This window comes from Macaca mulatta, chromosome 9 (assembly GCF_049350105.2).
Source record: "Macaca mulatta isolate MMU2019108-1 chromosome 9, T2T-MMU8v2.0, whole genome shotgun sequence".
Classification (NCBI taxonomy): Eukaryota; Metazoa; Chordata; class Mammalia; order Primates; family Cercopithecidae; genus Macaca; species Macaca mulatta.
In genome coordinates, this window is record NC_133414.1 from 131,961,671 (window position 1) to 131,981,594 (window position 19,924).

The window sequence follows — 19,924 nt, forward strand, 5'->3', positions numbered from 1 at the left end:
CAGTCAGTTACTGCCACCTAGAGGCATAATGTATAAGTATTTATTTGCTTAAACTTAATTAGCAAAAGACCAAAATCTTTTAATACAAATGTACTTGAAGCAGAAGTACACATTAATTTACATATTTTTAAATTACATGGGGGTTACTTAGTTACTCTACTAAGAGAAACTTTGTAGTCTGCCCAACCTTCTCCCTCGAAAATAGCAATAAGCTTACCCACTTAGGAGCATTATTTTCCTTCAGCTTTTCCTTAAAATATTCAATTACTTTCTTCTCCCAGTCAGGATTAACTCCATTTTGTGCTGAAAGAGAAATATACTTTTCAAAGCTAATGTATATGCAATAAATAATAAGAGACTATGATCAGGTGAGTCACACAATAGTTTAGCCAGCAGAAAACAAACTAAAATTTGCTTCTACGATAGAATGAATTTTAGATAGGATGAATTTTACACTTCAGTGTGTCTGAAGTACTACACAAGACACATTCAAGAAGCTGTACTGAGCGGGGGGAGGGACAGTTACAAATCAGGAGGATGCTGACCTCCTGCAGGCTCTCTGGCACCCACAGTGTAGCTGGGGACACCTACAGAATGTGATGCAAGGCCACCTAGATTCAGCAGCATTTGAGCCACTGCTTGTAAAGCACTCTGTTCTTTTAATACATTTTTATATAGTTTTTTGTTTATCTTTACAACTATCCTGAAATAAAGAGCTGAAATTTTTTTGTTTATAACTTCATTTGGGAATAATTCTAGATTCAAAAAAGTTGGAAAGAACACTTGTATCCTTGCCCCATTTGCTTATCATCTGCTCCATCTCTTATATTTTTCTGATTCATTTAAGATTAAGTTGCACTATCAGGTATTTTTGCCTCCAAATATTATCAGTGTGTCTCCTAAGGAACAGTACTAACCATAGTACTGTTATCAACCTCAAGAAATTCAAAATTGACACAATACTTTTTATCTGGTCTACCATCTATATTCCAATTTGTCATATGACCCAATACTATCCTCTACAGCACTTTTTCCCCTTCAGTACAGGACCCAGCTTAGGATCACTTTTATATTTAGCTATCAGATCTCTTTAATCTCCTTTAATATGGAATAGTTCTGCAAACTTTATATTTTATGATATTGCTATTTAAGAAGAATAAGGTCCTTTTTAAAAAATTGAATGCTTCTCAATCTGGATCTGTTGGTTCTCTTATGATCGCATTCCAATCAAGTATAACCAAACTGCTGTTTAAATGATGTTGTCAAACTGCCGTATAAGTGATGTTTGTCCTTCCAGGTGTCTGAAAAGACATGATGCCCATCTTCCCTTCATTGGTGATGTTAATTTTGATCACCCAAAGTGACAGCCAGTTTCTCTACTGTGTAGTTACTATTTAGTCCTTAAAATTAACAAGCTATGTACAGGAGGCACTTATGGGAACTGGCCAAGACCAAAAAGTGAGCTATTGACGGAATACAGATTTATGTGAACTAAAACCACCAAACCACACAGCTGGCCACTCCTGCCACCATTTATAGTTATCACACAAGTGTTACGAAGATTGGGAGTAAAAAATAAAAAGTCTACACTTGTTATGGAGCTGCATCTGTGGAAAAGGACCATAAAATCCTAACACCATGTTTGAGCAGGACTCACAAACACGTTTACTTAACTGGACAAGAGCCAGTTCTGTAAAAGAAGCAGGGACGGGGACTCCGCAGGTGATTCTAATGTGCAGGCGTTAAATCCACTAACAAACTGGTCCTCAAAGTTGGTTCCCTGACCAGCATCATTAGCATCACCTGAGTACTTACTAGAAATGCAAATTATTCAGCCCAACCCCAAACCACAGGATCAGAAACTCTTAGGGGTGGGGCCTACCAATTCATGTTTTAAAAAGCCCTCTAGGTGACTGACTATAATGCATACTGAAGTTTAAGAATCGCTGCTCTACTAGATACAGTGAATTGGGTAAAACATAAGTGGGTATTTTCGCTTGTAGTCAAAATGGATGTTTAAACAAAAGACACAGCCATGACTGCCACACCAACTATTTTGCCTGCAATTGTGTAAAAATTGTGAGAATACCACGTAACAAATAGTAAAGCTACATCAAGCAGTGACTGGGGAGCAGCAAGTTATTTCTAAGTTACTGGAATGTATATAAATACAATTTTCTTTTTTCAGACAGGGTGTTGTGTTGCTCTGTCACCCAGGATGGAGTACAGGGGTGTGGTCCTGGCTCACTGCAACCTTAATTTCCTGGGCTCAAGTGATCCTCTGGCCTCAGTCTCCTAAGTAGCTGGGACCACAGGCACGTACCACCACGCCTGGCTAATTTTTAAGTCTTTTTGTAGAGACGGAGGTCTCCCTATCTTGTCCAGGTTGGTCTCAAACTTCTGGGCTCAAGTGATCGATCCTCCTGCCTGTGCGCTTGAAATGAAAAAATTCTCTTGGCTGGGCGTGGTGGCTCACACCTGTAATTCCAGCACTTTGGAAGGCCAAGATGGGCAGATCACCTGAGGTCAGGAGTTTGAGACAAGTCTGGCCAACATGGCGAAACCCCTTTTCTACTAAAAATACAAAAATCAGCTGGGCGTGATGGTGTGCGCCTGTAATCCCAGCTACTCGGGAGGCTGAGGCAGGAGACTCGCTTGAACCCGGGAGGTGGAGGTTGCAGTGAGCCAAGACTGCCCCGCTGCACTCCAGCCTGGGCGACAAGAGTAAAACTTCGTCCCCCACCCCTGCCCCCTCCACCGCGCAGAAAGAAAAAATTATCAAGACACTGGATTCCTCCAGACTCCATGTGTGTCCTTAGGATCCAACTATGTATCCTTACTATATTGCTACAATTAATCTTAGGAGGCGTACAACTATACAATGAATCATACAAGTCCTTTTAGTAAATCTTCAAGCATACGGGTGGTTATGGGACTCCCTAACACATCTGTATATCAATACTTCATTTCTTTTTATTGTTATTATTCCTCTGAATAACAACCAATTTGTTTATGTATTTGCTTGTTGAAGGACATTTAGATTGTCTTCAGGTTTGACAACTATAAACAAAACTATAAAACACGTGTCTACAGATTTTCACGTGAACATGAGCTTTCATTTCTCTAGAATGAATATCTAGATACGACACAGTTGAGTACGTGGTAAATGTACGATTAAGATTCTACCTGTCTTCCAGAGTGGCTGCACCGTTTTGCTAAGAGATCCAGCTGTTCGCATCCTTGCCAGTACCAGTATTATCACTATGTATTTTTAAATTTTAGCTGTTCTAATATGTAATACCATGGCTTAAATTTGCATTTCCCTAACGGCTAACAATGCTGAACTCTTCTCAGGGGGATATTTGCCATCCTTGTATCCTTTCTGGTGAAATATCTATCTAAATCTACTTAAATCTTTTGCCCCTTTTTAAATTGAGTTTTTAAATTACCACTGTGTTTTCTTTTATATTCTGGATTCAAGTTCTTTTTCTGATACTGGATTTTCAAATATATTATCCCAGTGTATCGCCTGTCTTTTCACGCTCCTAATTTTTTTTTTTTTTAACAGAGCAAAGGGTTTTAATTTTGATGAAGCCCAGTTTATCAAATTTCTGTTTTATACACTGTGCCTTTGGTGTCATGTCTTACGAACTCATTGCCAAACCCCAGGTCACAAAGATCTGTTTTCTTCTAAAAGTTTTATAGTTTCAGGTTTTATACTTAGATCTATGATCCATTTTGACTTAATTTTATATGAAATACAAGGTATAGGTTGAGGTTTTTATTTTTGCATGTAAATGTTGAATTGTTCATGTCTTTGTAGAAAAGAATATCCTTTTTCCATTTGAATTAGCTTTTGTATCTTTATTAAAAAGCAGCGAGGGCCGGGTGCGTTTGCTCACGCTGTAATCCCAGCATTTTGGGAGGCCAAGGCGGGAGGATCACCTGAGGTCAGGAGTTCGAGACCAGCCTGGCTAACATGGCGAAACCCCGTCTCTACTAAAAATACAAAAATTAGCCGGGTGTGGTGGTACATGCCTGTAATCCCAGCTACTCGGGAGTCTGAGACAGGAGAATCGCTTGAATCCAGGAGGCGGAGGTTTCAGTGAGCTGAGATTGCACCACTGCACTCCAGCCTAGGAGACAGAGTGAGGATCAGACTCAAAAAAAAAAAAAAAAAAAAAAGAAAGAAAGAAAGAAAAAAAGCAATGGGGACAACAGGAACAAACCTTGAAAACATTATGCTAAGTGAGATAAGCCAGACATAAAAGGTGAAGTATTGTATGATTCTACTTATATGAGTTAACTAGACTAGGTAGGTAAATTCAGTGAGAAAGTACAACAGAAGTTCTGGGGGGAGCCTAGAGAGAAATGGGGCCATGGGGACAGTTGGCTACCTACTTGGGCGAGTTTGGATAGCTTATGGTTGCGATCAGCAGAATAATGCCACCCCCCACCACCCAACCAAGATATTCATGTCCTAATCTCCAAAGGTAGCAGATGGCATTAAGGTTAATAATCAGTTGAACTTAAAAAACCAAATTATCTGGGTGGGTTCAATGTAATCACAAGGGTCCTTAAATGTGGAAGGATGCCGCAAAAGAGGAAGTTAGAGTAAGATGTGAGAACAACTCGACTTGTTGTCTTTGAAAATGGAAGGGGGCCACAAGCCAAGAAATGTGGGCAGACTCTAGATGCAGGAAAAGACAAGGAACAGATTCTCTCCTAAAGCCTCCACAATGGAATGCAAGTCCTGTCAACAATTTGATTTTATCCCAGTAAGACCCATGTCAGACTTCTGTCTCCAGGACTGTAAATAAAAACCCTTTGTTTTAAAGTCACTACATTTGTAATTTGTTATAGGAGAAATAGAAAACTAATACAGTGGTTTTTGAGGAACTGGTCCATTTCATCGAAGCTGATGAATTTATATATGCAGAGCTATTTGTATTATCCTTTTCATGCCTGTACAGTCTACGGTGGTATCTCCTCTGTCTTTTCTAATATTGGTAATTTGTCTTCCTTTTTTTCTTTTCTAATATTGGTAATTTGTTTTCCTTTTTTTTTTCTTTTGCCAGTCTTGCTAGAGGTTTACAATTTTGATTTTTTTTTAAAGAGCTTTGAGTTTCACTGATTTTTTTTTTCTCCTGTTTTCTATTTCTCAGATTTTTGTTCTCTATTATTTCTTCTGTTTAATTTGGGTTTATTTTGCTCTTCATTTCTAGTTTCACAGGTGGAAGCTTAAATTATTCACTTGAGACCTTCTCTTCTAATAAAGTCAGTTAATGCATCTAAGCACATCTTTGGCTGTATCCCACCAATTTTGATATGCTGAGTTTTCATTTTGGTTTAGTTCACAATGTTTAAAGCTTTTCTTTGAGAGTTTTTAATCCATGGATTGTTTAGAAGTGTTCTTTTTACACATAAAGTTTACTATTTGGTTTATGACCCAGAATATGGTTTATCTTGGTGAATGCTACATGCGCACTTGAAAAGCACTTGAAAAGAATGTGTATTCCGCTGTCATTAGGTAGACAAATGTCAATTAGATCTACTTGGCTGACAGTGTTGTGCAGTTTTGTGTTGTTCAGTATTCTTTTTGATTTTCTATCCACTATTCTGTCAAGCACTGAGAGAGGAGTAGTAAAATATCTAACTACAATTGCAGATTTGTCTATTTCTTCTTTTACTTCTGATGGTTTTTGCTTCATATATTTTGAAGCTCTGTTGCTTGGTGCATATATAGTTAGGTCTTCTTGGTGAACTGACTGTTTTAACATTATATAATGTGCCTCTTGTTCTCTTCTCACACAACCTTTCTTAAAAGCATTTTAGGCCGGGCATGGTGGCTCATGCCTGTTATCCCAGCATTTAGGGAGGCCAAGGCAGGCAGATTACCTGAGGTCAGTAGTTTGAGACCAGTCTGGCCAACATGGTGAAACCTCATCTCTACTAAAAATACAAAAGTTAGCTGGGCTTGGTGGCGGGTACCCGTAATCCCAGTTACTTGGAAGGCTGAGGTAGGAGAATTGCTTGAACTCAGGAAGTAAAATGGTGCAACCACTGTGGAAAAGTTTAGCAATTCCTCAAAAAGTTAAATATAAAACTATCATATGACCTTGCACTTCCATCCCTAGGTATATCTGGGAAAGAACCAAAAAATTTATTCATACAAAAACTTGTACATGAATGTTTATAGCAGCACTACTTACAACAGCCAGGAAATAACCCAAGTGTCCATCAGCAAATACGTGGATAAACAAAATGCAGTATAGACACACAATGGCATGTTATTTTCGGTCAGAAAAAGGAAAGCAGACTGGGTATAGTGCCTCACATCTGTAATCCCTGCACTTCAGGAGGCCGAGGCAGTGTGAGTGGAGCCTAGACAACATAGTGAGACCCCAAATCTACAAAAAATGATTTAAAAATTAGCTGGGTGTGGTAATACACGCCTGTAGTCCCAGCTACTCAGGAAGCTGAGGCTGCATGATCACTTGAGACTGGAAGTTCAAGGCTGCCGTGAGCCATGATCTTGCCACACAGCATTCCAGCCTGGATGACAGAGCTAGGCTCTGTATCTTAAAAATAGATAGATAGACAGACAGATAGATAGATAGACAGACAGATAGATAAAATAAGGAATGCAGTACTGATTCATACCATGACATGGATGAACCATGAAAATATCATGGTAAATGAAAAGAAGCCAGAGCCCAAAGGCCACATGTTGTATAATCCCATCTACACGAAACGTCCAGAATAGGTAAATCCACGGCCAGAAGTATACTTGTTGCCAGAGGATGGAAGAGGGGAAGAAATGGGAGAGACTGCTAAAGGTATGGGGTTTCTTTTTGGAGTGATGAAAATGATAGTGGCGGCCAGGCGTGGTGACTCACGCCTGTAATCCCAACACTTTGCTAGGCCAAGGCGTGTGGATCACCTGAGATCAGGAGTTCAAGAGCAGCCTGACCAACATGGTAAAACTCCGTCTCTACTAAAAATACAAAAGTTAGCCGGAAATGGTGGTGCATGCCTGTAATCCCAGCTACTTGGGAGGCTGAGGCAAGAGAATCGCTTGAACCCGGTAGGCAGAGGTTGCAGTGAGCTAAGACTGCGCCACTGCACTCCAGCCTGGGCAATAGAGTGAGACCCCGTCTCAAAAAAAGAAAAAGAAAACAAAAAAGACAAAGAAAAAAATAGTGGTGATGATGGTTGCACATCATTATGAATGCAGTTAAAAAAATTAAATTGTACATTTTACAATAGTAAACATTGTTATGTGAATTATATTTCAAAGGAAAAAAAGTTTTGGACCAGCCTGAGCAATACAGTGAAACGCCATCTCTAAGAAAATACAAAAAGTTAGCAGGGTGTGGTGATGGGCGCCTGTAGTCCCAGCCACTCAGGAGGCTGAGGCAGTAGAACTGCTTGAACCTGGGAGGCAGAGGTTGCAGTGAGCCGAGATCGCATCACTGCACTCTAGCCTGGGGGACAGAGCAAGACTCCATCTCAAAAAAAAAAAAAAAAAAAAAAAAGTGGTTACTTCAATGGAGGGAGCACATACTTTCACTCAGTTCATACCATCATGTTGAATTTTTAAAACCATGTGTAAGTTATTATAACTTAAAAACTCCTACGTATGCCATTTGCCATGGCTGCCAGAGCTATTCTTCTTCTCTGAGAACGCCCCCACTGTTGAGGTGTGGGTAATAGTCACGACTGTCCCACCTAACTCTGTGCCATGGCCACAGATGACTGATCCCTGAGTGAATGGATTCTTGACTCCATGTTGTGTCAATCAGATTTTCTATGCCTGAAAATAAAGATGCTAGCTAGCGTGGGTTGGAACTGAGAACAAGTAAATTTGGGAGACATGGAGTAGAGAAAGATAAAGTGTGCAGAGATGAATGTAGCCCAAGAGAGAAATACTGAGTTGCTTGGATTCCTGCTAGCTTTCCAGTTCCTGATTCCACTCAGTCTCTTCGAATACCCAACCACTCTCCCTGCTGTTGGGTTCTATAGCCTTAATATAAATTAACTTTTTTCAGTGGCCTACCAAGGACAGAGTGGTAGGAGAGGTCCAAGGTGGGTACAGACAATAAGAGAATGGATTGTGTGCTTAGATTCATGGTGATAATAAAAAGCAGACCAACTAACTTTTAGTTCATTTTATTATTGCTTTAAATTCTCTAAAACGCTAGTGATAAAATAGTCTGCTCTGTCCCCCTCCACCCAACACTGCTCTTTTTTGCCTGAGCTAGTCTAGTTCTGTTAGATACAACCAAAGAACCTTAAATATAATCAGAATAATGATCTTGGTCTAACCAATAATTGAAGGCAAAACAGCTAAAGAGGCTGGGCACAGTGGCTCACACCTGTTATCACAGCACTTTGGGAGGCCAAGGGGGCAGGGGAGGGATGGATCACTTGAGGCCAGGAGTTGGAGACCAGCCTGGCCAACATGGCAAAATCCTGTCTTCTACTAAAAATACAAAAATTAGCCGGGCATGGTGGTGCACACTTGTAATCCCAGCTACTCGAGAGGCTGAGGCATGAGAATGGCTTGAACTCAGGAGGCGGAGGTTGCAGTGAGCCAAGATCGCGCCACTACACTCTAGCCTGGGAAACAGAGCAAGACTCTGACTCCAAAAAAAAAAAAGAAAAGAAAAATTTTGAGATTCATGATCTCACTAGCCATTTCAATTAACAACATTTCTGATTAATCAGTCTTTCCACTGCTTTTGTTCAACAAGTGTCCACTGAGCACTCTCGTCGTACAAGGCATATTCTAGGAAATTAGAATACAGTGGTGAGTAATGCAGATACAGGCCCGAATTCGCAGGGTCAAAATCCAGCAAAGGAACTTCTGAAATAAGGAATTTCAACAATGCGCTTTACACACTATTTTTCAAAGACATGTATAATAGGATCCTGCAGTACCCTGGAGCAGGGGTACCCTACTTTGGTACCTAACTTAGGTTCCCAAAGGAAAAGTAAGACTTAGCCAGAGCCGGCCGGGCATGGTGGCTCAAGCCTGTAATCCCAGCACTTTGGGAGGCCGAGACGGGCGGATCACGAGGTCAGGAGATCGAGACCATCCTGGCTAATACGGTGAAACCCCGTCTCTACTAAAAAATACAAAAAAACTAGCCGGGCGAGGTGGCGGGCGCCTGTAGTCCCAGCTACTCAGGAGGCTGAGGCAGGAGAATGGCGTGAACCCGGGAGGCGGAGCTTGCAGTGAGCTGAGATCCGGCCACTGCACTCCAGCCTGGGCAACAGAGCAAGACTCCATCTCAAAAAAAAAAAAAAAAAAAAAAAGACTTAGCCAGAAAAGTGGACATGGGATCGGAGGGGGAATCAGGCACAAAAAATAGCAGATGCAAAAGGCCTAGACACAGGTTCAAAATCAAAGAACTGAAAGAAGGTTCAGCGTGGCTGGGATGGAGAGTATGAGGAGGGGGCACGCAGTGATAAAGACTGAGAGCAAGGCAAGGGTGGAGACAACAAGGGCCTCATAAACCACTTTAAAAGGCCTGGATCAGATAGTAAGGGTAACAAGAAGTCACTGAAGGACTTGGTTCCAGTGTGGAAGGTGGAAGAGAAGCAAGACTGGAGGCAAGAAACCAGTTAGAGGGCTGTTCCAGCATCCAGGAGAGAGACTACAATGGCCTTTTTTTTTTTTTTTTTTTTTTGAGACAGAGTCTCGCTCTGTCACCCAGGCTGGAGTGCAGTGGCCAGATCTCAGCTCACTGCAAGCTCTGCCTCCCCTGGTTCACGCCATTCTCCTGCCTCAGCCTCCCAAGTAGCTGGGACTACAGGCGCCTGCCACCTCGCCCGGCTAGTTTTTTTTGTATTTTTTAGTAGAGACGGGGTTTCACCGGGTTAGCCAGGATGGTCTTGATCTCCTGACCTCGTGATCCGCCCGTCTCGGCCTCCCAAAGTGCTGGGATTACAGGCTTGGGCCACCGCGCCCGGCCTATAATGGCCTTAATTATGACAGTAGCATTGGAGATGAGGGTCTGGGCCGGGCACGGTGGCTCACGCCTGTAATCCCAGCACTTTGGGAGGCTGAGGTGGGCGGATCACTAGGTCAGGAGTTCAAGAACAGCCTGGTCAACATGGTGTAACCATCTTTACTAAAAATACAAAAATTAGCTGGGCATGGGGGCATGCACCTGCAATCCCAGCTACTCGGGAGGCTGAAGCAGGAGAATCGCTTGAACCCAGGAGGCAAAGGCTGCAGTGAGCCAAGATTGTAACACTGCACCCTAGCCTGGGCGACAGAGCGAGACTCAGTCTCAAAGAAAAAAAAAAAAAAAAAAAAGAAAATTAGCTGGGCACGGTGGCAGGCGCTTGTAATCCCAGCTCCTCCGGAGGCTGAGGCAGAATTGCTTGAACCTGGGAGGCGGAGGTTGCAGTGAGCCGAGATCACACTGTTGCACTCCAGCCTAGATGACAAGAACGAAACTCCATCACACACACACACACACACACACACACACCCACCCACCCACCCACCCACCCACCCCTAGGATAAGACACAGTGACCAAATTCAGATCCTGAAAGAGAGTGATTAGCTGGTTATCCAAAATAACTAGCATCACGTGCTAAAAAGTGGTGTACTCTGGATGAGCACCGTACATAGAACTTCCTGATGTTAGGAATTTCTAGATCTGTGCTAATACAATACTCCCTATCCACATGTAGCTAATGAGCACTTAAAATGAGGTAACACCCAGGAGCTGAATTTTTAATTTTGTGTAATTATTAATTAATTTACGTTTAAACAGCCACACATGGCTACTGCCCTGGACAGTACACTCTAGATTACTGTGACATCTAACTTAAAACATATGACAGGGTTAGTAAGTTTATACAACACTATATGGCAAGGACAATAAGAAAGGGAAAAACTCAGGCTGCCGGGCACAGCGGCTCACGCCTGTAACCCTAGCACTTTGAGAAGTGCAGGCGGATCACGAGGTCAAGAGATCGAGACCATCCTGGCCAACATTGTGAAACCCTGTCTCTACTAAAAATACAAAAATGAGCCGGGCGTGGTGGCGCGTGCCTGTAGTCCCAGCTACTCGGGAGGCTGAGGCAGGAGAAACGCTTGAACCCGGGAGGTGGAGGGTGCAGTGAGCCGAGATCATGCTACTGCACTCCAGCCTGGGAAACAGTGCGAGACTGTCTCAAAAAAAAAGAAAAAAAAAAAAGAAAAAGAAATGCATATTTCAAAATAAAACACACAACCAAACTTAACTTTTCAGTTTAAAAAAACTGTCTAAATATATGCAGAGAATATAAACTACACAACCACGAACCAGTGGTTATCTTGAAGATGAAGGATCTTTAAAGATCTTTCCTTTTCTGCTATATGTTACTGAACTGTTTTTTTTCTTTTTGTACAATACATATGCATTACCTATTTGGGTGGAAAACAATTTCCTATCAAACCAAAAAGTGCCTGTACATTATCACACAAACATACTTGTAATGCTGTTATGGTAAAGATATGCAATATAATCACAGTGATAGCTTCTACAAACACATGATTTTTCTGTAAGACACAACATACATGGGAACAAGACATTCTGGGGAGAAGCATATCAACAAACTTCAAGTTCCCACAACAATCCATAGAATTTATAAAATACTCTAAAGCTATTATTTTATATCTAAGTTATATCCTTCCTGTACTATGATGAGATGTGTCCCTTAGGATCATACACTTAGGAGACAAAACTTGACACAAATACATTCAAATCTCTATCAAATATGAAATCATCTCATTTATCCAGCAAAATCAGAGTATAGGGTATTTCTCATAAACAAACTTTCTAATATTAGTAACTGAAATTTAACCCTTTAAGCACCGAACCTTTTTACTTCGGAAGGATTTTTCCTAAAAAGTATCTATGCATCTGCACCCTCTTAAACCAATGCTACAATTGAATCTTCACTTGACATCTTGGGGCCATTATGTTGAGCATCGATTATCAGTTCCAGGATTATTATGAAGATAAATTACTAGGATTTAGTGGAGAAATACATGCCCCTTCCTCAAAGCACCCTTGACTGCTATATAGTGAATTCGCCTTTTTTTGTTTGTTTTTTGAAGTATGAAGGTAGTTTTAAATTTCTTCATCAGGCTGTCAGTGTTCACTGGCTAAGTCCGGACGTCTATCCAGGCTTTCTTCTAACGTAATGCCTTTAATTTCAGCCTAGGAAGCCAGATAACTAAACTAATTAAAATTATAGGTAAATTAATAAGGACTTCCTGAGCACAAGAGGCCCTCCTATAAGAAATACCATACAGGCCGGGCGCGGTGGCTCAAGCCTGTAATCCCAGCACTTTGGGAGGCCGAGACGGGCGGATCACGAGGTCAGGAGATCGAGACCATCCTGGCTGACACGGTGAAACCCCGTCTCTACTAAAAAATACAAAAAAAACTTAGCCGGGCGCGGTGGCGGGCGCCTGTAGTCCCAGCTACTCGGGAGGCTGAGGCAGGAGAATGGCGGGAACCCGGGAGGCGGAGCTTGCAGTGAACTGAGATCCGGCCACTGCACTCCAGCCTGGGCGACATAGCGAGACTCTGTCTCAAAAAAAAAAAAAAAAAAAAAAAAAAAGAAATACCATACATTGTTTGCCGTCGGTTTTGGCTGCTGAGGATGATTTAGCTTCCTATTGCCTTTTCTCCCTAGTACCCCAAGATGTTTTTTCAATAAGCTAAGGCCGCTCTACAACTCTAAGTTAACTCCAGACAAGTCAGGTGTTGCCATCTACAGTGATTTCTAGTTGGGTCTGACTCCACCACTCATTACGTGCAAAAAGACACTGGGGAATGGAACGGTTGTCAAAATGCCCAGTTACCGATAACAAATATAAATTTTTCTTTGTATACTCTTCGCAGTAAAGTAGCAACAGCAATCGCAACCAAAATTTATTAAGCTCGCCCGCAGCGTTCTCAGCCCCACGTACAAACTCAAGTAGCTCAGTATTTCTTGCTGGCTCTGGCACAGGAGCAGATCCAGACTAGATGGATTCTAAAGTCATCCCAACAGGAAAATTAAGCTATGAACATTAAATCTTATCTCTGAGAGAGAATGAGGGTAACATAGGAGTTAGAACCAACTTCTGTGCAAGTGAGCACTCCCCGACGCACCGGAAGTTTTGAAATATCCTGCGGGCTTCCCACAGGCAAAGTGGTTTCCCTCCCCGCGGCTCTGCGGGCCCTCCCCAGGGTTCGAGGACCTCCCCGAGTTTGTTGCGCCCGGGGCCCTGACCCTGCCACAGGCTGGGAGCGAGACCGTCAATCACAGCCCGCGCCCCACGACTTCACCTTGGCGGCTCGCGAGCTGCGACTCGGGCAGGTGGGAGGTACCTGCGGCCCGACTCCTACCCCTACCTGCTGCGACCGGGGAAGAGGCTGTCCCAGCTGAGGCCGGTGCAGGCCCCAGGGCGCCGTCTCGGGCCGCGCGAACCCTCGAGGCGGTACCGCGTGGGGGCCGCGCGGCGGGGCCCGGCCCCGGGTCTCGGCAAACTCGGCTGCCCGCCCGGCCCGCCCCCCGGCGCCGCCACTCACCAAAGAAGCCCTGCACGATTCCCAGCGGGTGGCTGAGCCAATCCTCCCCACACGGCATCTCGCCAGGGGCCGGGGCCGGGGCCGGGGCCGGCGTGGACCGGGCGGAGGCGATCCGCGGGCAGAGCGCGGCCGGGCGGCCGGCGCCCAGCTCCTCTTCGGCGGCTCGGCCGCTCCTCGCTCGCGCCCTCCCACGCAGAGCGAGCGGCGGGGCGCGGGCCTCCCGCGCCTCAGGGAGCGGTGGCTGCGGTGGGGCCGCCGAGGAGCTGCTGGCGACGGGCAGGCGGGCGCGTACGGGCCCCTAGCCTTCACTTCGCACAATGGCGGGAAACAGCCGCCGCCGACCGCGCTGCCTGCGACCTGGGTGGAGCTCGCGCGGGGAGGGGCGGCGGGAGCGCGCGGCGCGGCGCGGCTCTGCGGGGCGAGGAGGAGGGGCGGGCCGGGGCGGCGGCGGCGGCGCCGCCATCTTGGAGACGGGCAAAAGGAAGGGCACGCAGCGCCGCTGGAGGCTGCGCAGCGCGGGCCCGGCGTTGTGTTCCAAGGGCGGCGCGTTGTCGTTTGTCCCCATGTGCCGGCGTGTAGCGGGAGCTCCCATAGTGGGCTTGTAAGAGCGCAAAGCGAGTCTTTGCACAACCGCTGAAAAGCATAAGCTCAGAGACCTCAGAGTCATCTCTGGGCAAAATTAGTGGGCGAAATCGCCTTGGAAATCCGCCCGCCTACTCTTTGTGCTTTTTTCTTTTTTTGCTGATGGCAGCTCTTTTATCTGGGCCCCCCGCCCGAAACCCTGAGTGGTGACTTTCCCTCAGCTGCACAAGGTCTCCCTGAGGAAGGTGCACATTTAGAGAAGGGGAACCTCAGGGGACCCCGCGCTCCCTCTGCAGTCGCCTCAGACCCTGTGGCTCAGGGACGGTTCCTTACCGAGGGGAGGGAGCTCTAAACGCGCCGGGCCCGGCCTGCGCCTTGGCTGCGAGCACCGGGTCGGCCTCTGTCTGGAAGCTGGCAGCCGCCGTCAGGGAGCGGGGCGAGGCGCCTGCACCGCGCGCCGCCGGGATACCCTGGAGAAGGAAGCTACGAAGACCGACTATAGCAGCTTTTTGGGAAAATACCCAAGTTCAAGAGTGAAACTGTGGGAGTCTCTCTGAACCTCTTCTAGTTCAGGAGGCTGTCCGATTAAAAAAAAGAAACTGTGTTTCCCCTGGACCTGGAATGTACCTGAGAAAACCCCAGGCCCATCAGATATATCTACTCAATGAAAAAAGAGCATGGTAACGGGAGGGGAATGACCTGAATGCAATCTACAATTGAGGAGCTGAAGGAAAGGAACGGAACCCGCGTCTCAAGTCCTCCTTGAGAAATCCTTCTACCTTTCTAGGTTCTCCGCTGGAGCCCTTATCACAAAGCACGGATTGGCAAGAGAAAAATTTAGTAACATGTACATCTTATATGGGCAAAACTCAAGGAAGAGTAACTGGAAGAGGTGGCTTAGAATGGGGGATTACGTAGCATTTACAATGAAGAACAACAACTTTGTGGAGAAATGACGAAAGCAGTTTGAGGTGTCCAAAAGCAGCAGAGTGGGAAGGTAGAAATATGAGAAACTAATGATAGTTACAGGTAGTGAGTGAAGTGTGTTACATAGGTTCTTCTAGTGCCATCTCTGGCTGATAAGGGTCTAAAGTTGTCTCTGGTGATTAACTTTTGTCCCTGGTAGAGATGAGGTGGGACACTTTTGAAAATGTCCTGCTTTTAGGCACTAGTGGAAGGGTAGGGAGCTTGTTTTGTACAGATACTCCTCTGCTTATTCTCCTTATGATGGAGTTACATCCCAATAAACCCATTGTAAATTGAAAATGTCATTAGTTGAGGCCCAGCGCGGTGGCTCACGCCTGTAATCCCAACAGTTTGGGAGGCCAAGGCGGGCAGATCACGAGGCCAAGAAATGGAGACCATCCTGGCCAACATGGTGAAACCCCATCCCTACTAAAAATACAAAAATTAGCTGGGCGTGGTGGCACGCGCCTGTGGTCCCAGCCACTCTGGAGGCTGAGGCAGGAGAACCACTTCAACCCAGGAGGCGGAGGTTGCAGTGAGCCGAGATCACGCCACTACACTCCGGCCTGGCGACAGAGCGAGAATGCGTCTCAAAAGAAAAAAAAAAAAAGAAAAAAAGAAAAAAGAAAATATTATTAGTTGAAAATGTGTTTAATACACGGAACCTATCAAACATCAGTAGGCTACTGCAAACATGCTCAGAATATTTACATTAGCCTACAGTTGGGCAAAAGCATCTAACACGAAGCCCGTTTTATAATAAAATGTTGTATATCTCATGCAATTTATTGAATACTGTACTGAAAGTTAAAAACAGAATGGCTGTATGGATAATTGAAGTATGGTTTCTACTGAATGCATGTTGTTTTCACACCATCATAAAGTCAAAAAATCTTGTCAAACCATCGTTGGGGACTGTCTGGATCTGCTTTTCAATTACCAAGATAATACTACTATAATTAAATTAATAATATTAAAATAATCCTTATGCCAAAGTGGCACATTTTGGAGTGACATTCTGGTTGACTTCAGGGCAAAAAACGAGTAGTTTGTATTTCTTAGTGTAAGGTAATTAATTGACACACTAAATTGTACATCTGCTTCTTGTGAGTTTGGGTAAGTCGAGAAAACTTGAGTTTCAAATCCAGGACATTACCACCATTCCATTCATTCATTTAGGGGACAGGGTTGCCAAGACCCTGGCATCAAATGGGGAAATCCCATATTTTTGCTTCATGGCCAGTAACAGGCAAATTAAATATATGCTATGGAAATGTCTGCTCTTAAATCATTGTAAATTCAAATTTACTTTATCTAAATTGCAGTTTGATACCAACTCAGCAGTGGCTAGTATAAGGGAGGAAAAATATCTTTTCCATCTGCCCTTCTAGATTCTATGGTGGACCCCTGTAAAAAAAAAAGATAGATTAGCAAGAGAAAAATACGCACTTCATTTCATGTACGTTTTACAAGAAATGGGAGCCTTCATAAGGAAATTAAGATCCAAAGAAGCAGTTAAAACCAAGTGTTTTTATGCTAGGTTTGATGAAGAGAGTCATGGAAGAATGTGAGCGAAGTCCAGCAAACTAGGGGAAATTTAGCAAGGCCTGTGTGTTAGATTCCTTTCTGTGTCCCTTCATCTTTAAGATAGGATGCTCCTGTCCTCCAGGAGGAGGGAGGGCAGCTCTCATGTCAGAGTCTTATAATCTGCTTCAGGGGAAGGCCAGGGAGCCTTTCCCGCACGTGCTGTTTCTCAAATTCCTTCAGCTTAAAATATTTAATATGCCAAGGTGCCATATTTTGGAGTAGCAAGTCGTGAATCCCATCTCTGTGAATACTTCAACTTTTGGTTTCTTCTTTGGCAGCGTATTTAGTGATTTATTTATTTTTTTAAATTGCTTGTATTTTACTTAAGGAGACACTGTGATCCTTCTGAAATGTAATTATTTTATAATGCGAATAACCCTCCAATTTTTCTGTGGCAAGATGTTTTGCTACTAAGTAGTTATGGAGCTGGGGGAGGTGGTGTGCACTTGTAGTTCAGATACTTGGGAGACTGAGGTGGGAGGATCACTTGAGCCCAGGAGTTCGAGGTTACAGTGAACTATGATCGCGCTACTGCACTCTCGCCTGGGAGACAGAGGAACACCCCATTTCTAAAAATAATAACAATGACAATAATAATGATAAGTAGTTATGAAAATGTAAAAGGCCAGGGGAGGGTTCACGAAGATCTGTCTCTATGGCAAGATTTCTTTTTTCCCACTATCAGTAACCACACTTCTGCCCCGACTCAAGCCTGTTTTTTTTTTTTGTTTTTTTTTTTTTGAGACGAAGTCTCGCTCTGTCGCCCAGACTGGAGTGCAGTGGCGCGATCTCGGCTCACTGCAAGCTCCACCTCCCGGGTTCACGCCATTCTCCTGCCTCAGCCTCCCCTGTAGCTGGGACCACAGGTGCCCGCCACCACGCCCGGCTAATTTTTTTTTGTATTTTTAGTAGAGACGGGGTTTCACCGTGTTAGCCAGGATGGTCTCGATCTTCTGACCTCGTGATCCGCCCGTCTCGGCCTCCCAAAGTGCTGGGATTACAGGCGTGAGCCACTGCGCCCGGCCCCGAGCCTGTATTTTTAAGGAGGGCATTAAGTAACTCTGTCTATAGAAAATTACTGAGAGAGTGGCTGGGCACGGTGGCTCACACCTGTAATCCCAGCACTTTAGGAGGTCGAGGCGGGTGGATCACGAGGTCAGGAGATAGAGACCATCCTGGCTAATACAGTGAAAACCCGTCTCCACTAAAAAAAAGTACAAAAATTAGCCGAGCGTGGTGGCACGTGCTGGTAGTCCCAGCTACTTGGGAGGCTGAGGTGGGAGAATTGCTGGAACCCCAGGGGTGGAGGCTGCAGTGAGCTGAGATTGCCCCACTGCACTCCAGCCTGGGCAACAGAGCGAGACTGGGTCTCAAAAACAAAAACAAACAAAAAATTACTGAGAGAGCACTGGAAATACTGGGGTGAAAAAAGAGATTCCATCTCTGCCCTCATGGAACATACAGCCTAGTAGAAGACTTATAGTAATTACTCACAATAGGTGCTAGGCAAGAATAGGTGAAGATTTATAAGAGGAATAAACAGAGGTGTACCTGTTCTAGTGAGTGAATGCTAAGGGTTGAATGTGTGCCCCAGAGTTTGTGTGTTGGAAACTTAATCCCCAATGCAACAGTGTTGAGAGGTAGGACCTTTATGGGGCAGGGCCCTTATGAAGGGATTAATGTCACTATTGCAGGAGTGGGTTGGTTATAAAAGTGAGTTTGGCTCTTTCTTCCGATGTGTGTGCAGGCACGCACACACGCACACATACACACACACGCGCGCATGCTCTTGCTTATGCTCTCTTTCACCTTCTCTCACCCTCTTTCCCTTTGCCTTATGATGATGCAGCAAGAAAGCCCTTGTCAGATGCCAGCACCTTGATATTGAACTTGCCAGCCTCCAGAACTGTAAGAAATACATTTATTTATTTATTTATTTATTTATTTATTTATTTATTATATCCTTTTTTGAGAGGGAGTTTTGCTCTTGTTGCCCAGGCTGGAGTGCAATGGCGCGATCTCGGCTCACCGCAACCTCTGCCTCCCAGGTTCAAGCGATTCTCCTGCCTCAGCCTCCAGAGTAGCTGGGATTACAGGCATGTGCCACCACGGCTGGCTAATTTTGTGTTTTCAGTAGAGATGGGGTTTCTCCATGTTGGTCAGGCTGGTCTCAAACTCCTGACCCCAGGTGGTCCGCCTGCCTCAGCCTCCCAAAATGCTGGGATTGCAGGTGTGAGCCACCGTGCCCAGCCAATCAATTTTCTTTATAAATTACCCAGTTTGTGGCAATGTTATGGCAGCACGAAATGTTCTAAAACAAGGGAATGGGGAAGAGTTGTGGGTAGGAGAAAAGGATGCTTCAGGGCTTCTCTGAAAATGTGACATTTACACTAGAATTTGAAAGATAAATAACAGTAAGGTGAAAATTGTCGGGGAAAGACTTTGTAAGCTTTAAGACTACAAAAACAAAAACCTGCACAGGAAAACCGAAATAGTTACAATTTAGTATATGACTTGCCATTAAAAGTGTTTACATAGTCACAATAAAGTTACAATTTAAACATTTATCTAACCAACTTTATAATTAACTATTTTGGGAGGCTGGGGGGAGGTGAAGGACTCACATATGTGATGATGACCAAGAAGATAAAACAGAGCAAAATCCTAATCTTTCATTTGAAAACTCAACAGATAATGCAATGGAGGAAAAAAGGAAAAATCACAAGTGGCAATGGAATCATGTTAATTTAGGAATACAGCAATACTGAAAGAACCAGCTGAAAGAGGTGAAAGTAGTTGCCTCCAGGTTGGGGTAAATGGGGTAAACATTTGCTAGTTTTCTGTGTACTTATCGAAAATGCAATACCAACTAGATTTCCACTAGGTTATAAGATCCCTGAAACAATGATTTTGGTATTTGTATGCTGTTTTGTTTCCCAGCACCTAGAATAGTGCCTCACGTATAATAGATGCTCAATAAATAGTTGCTGAATGAATAATGCCCACTTTCTATAAACTGCCTAAATATCATCTCTAGATATTTAGACACATCAGATATTTAGATACACTACTTCATTTTCTTGGACATCTTTTCCAGAGTCTTTTGACCTATTCCAGCCTGGACTTGCTGCCTTTTACTTCTGGTCCAAAATTGTCTTTCTAGGATCTTCTACCACCATTACCTTAAAGATTATCTTTT

The 19,924-nt window shown here is 44.2% G+C and overlaps 1 protein-coding gene across 2 annotated transcripts in view; it reads right to left on the minus strand.

Moving 5' to 3' along the window:
• MCMBP (minichromosome maintenance complex binding protein) overlaps positions 1-13,953 on the minus strand; it is a 44,678-nt gene extending 30,725 nt beyond the window's left edge. Inside the window, exons 1-2 of one of the 2 annotated variants that reach the window (XM_015148311.3) lie at positions 13,591-13,953; positions 218-303 (exon numbers count right to left, since the gene is read on the minus strand). In XM_015148311.3, the coding sequence (XP_015003797.1) occupies positions 218-303; positions 13,591-13,648 (144 nt within the window). In that variant the 5' untranslated portion in view covers positions 13,649-13,953. 2 annotated transcript variants of the gene reach the window in all.
• Between the last annotated feature and the right edge of the window lie 5,971 nt (positions 13,954-19,924).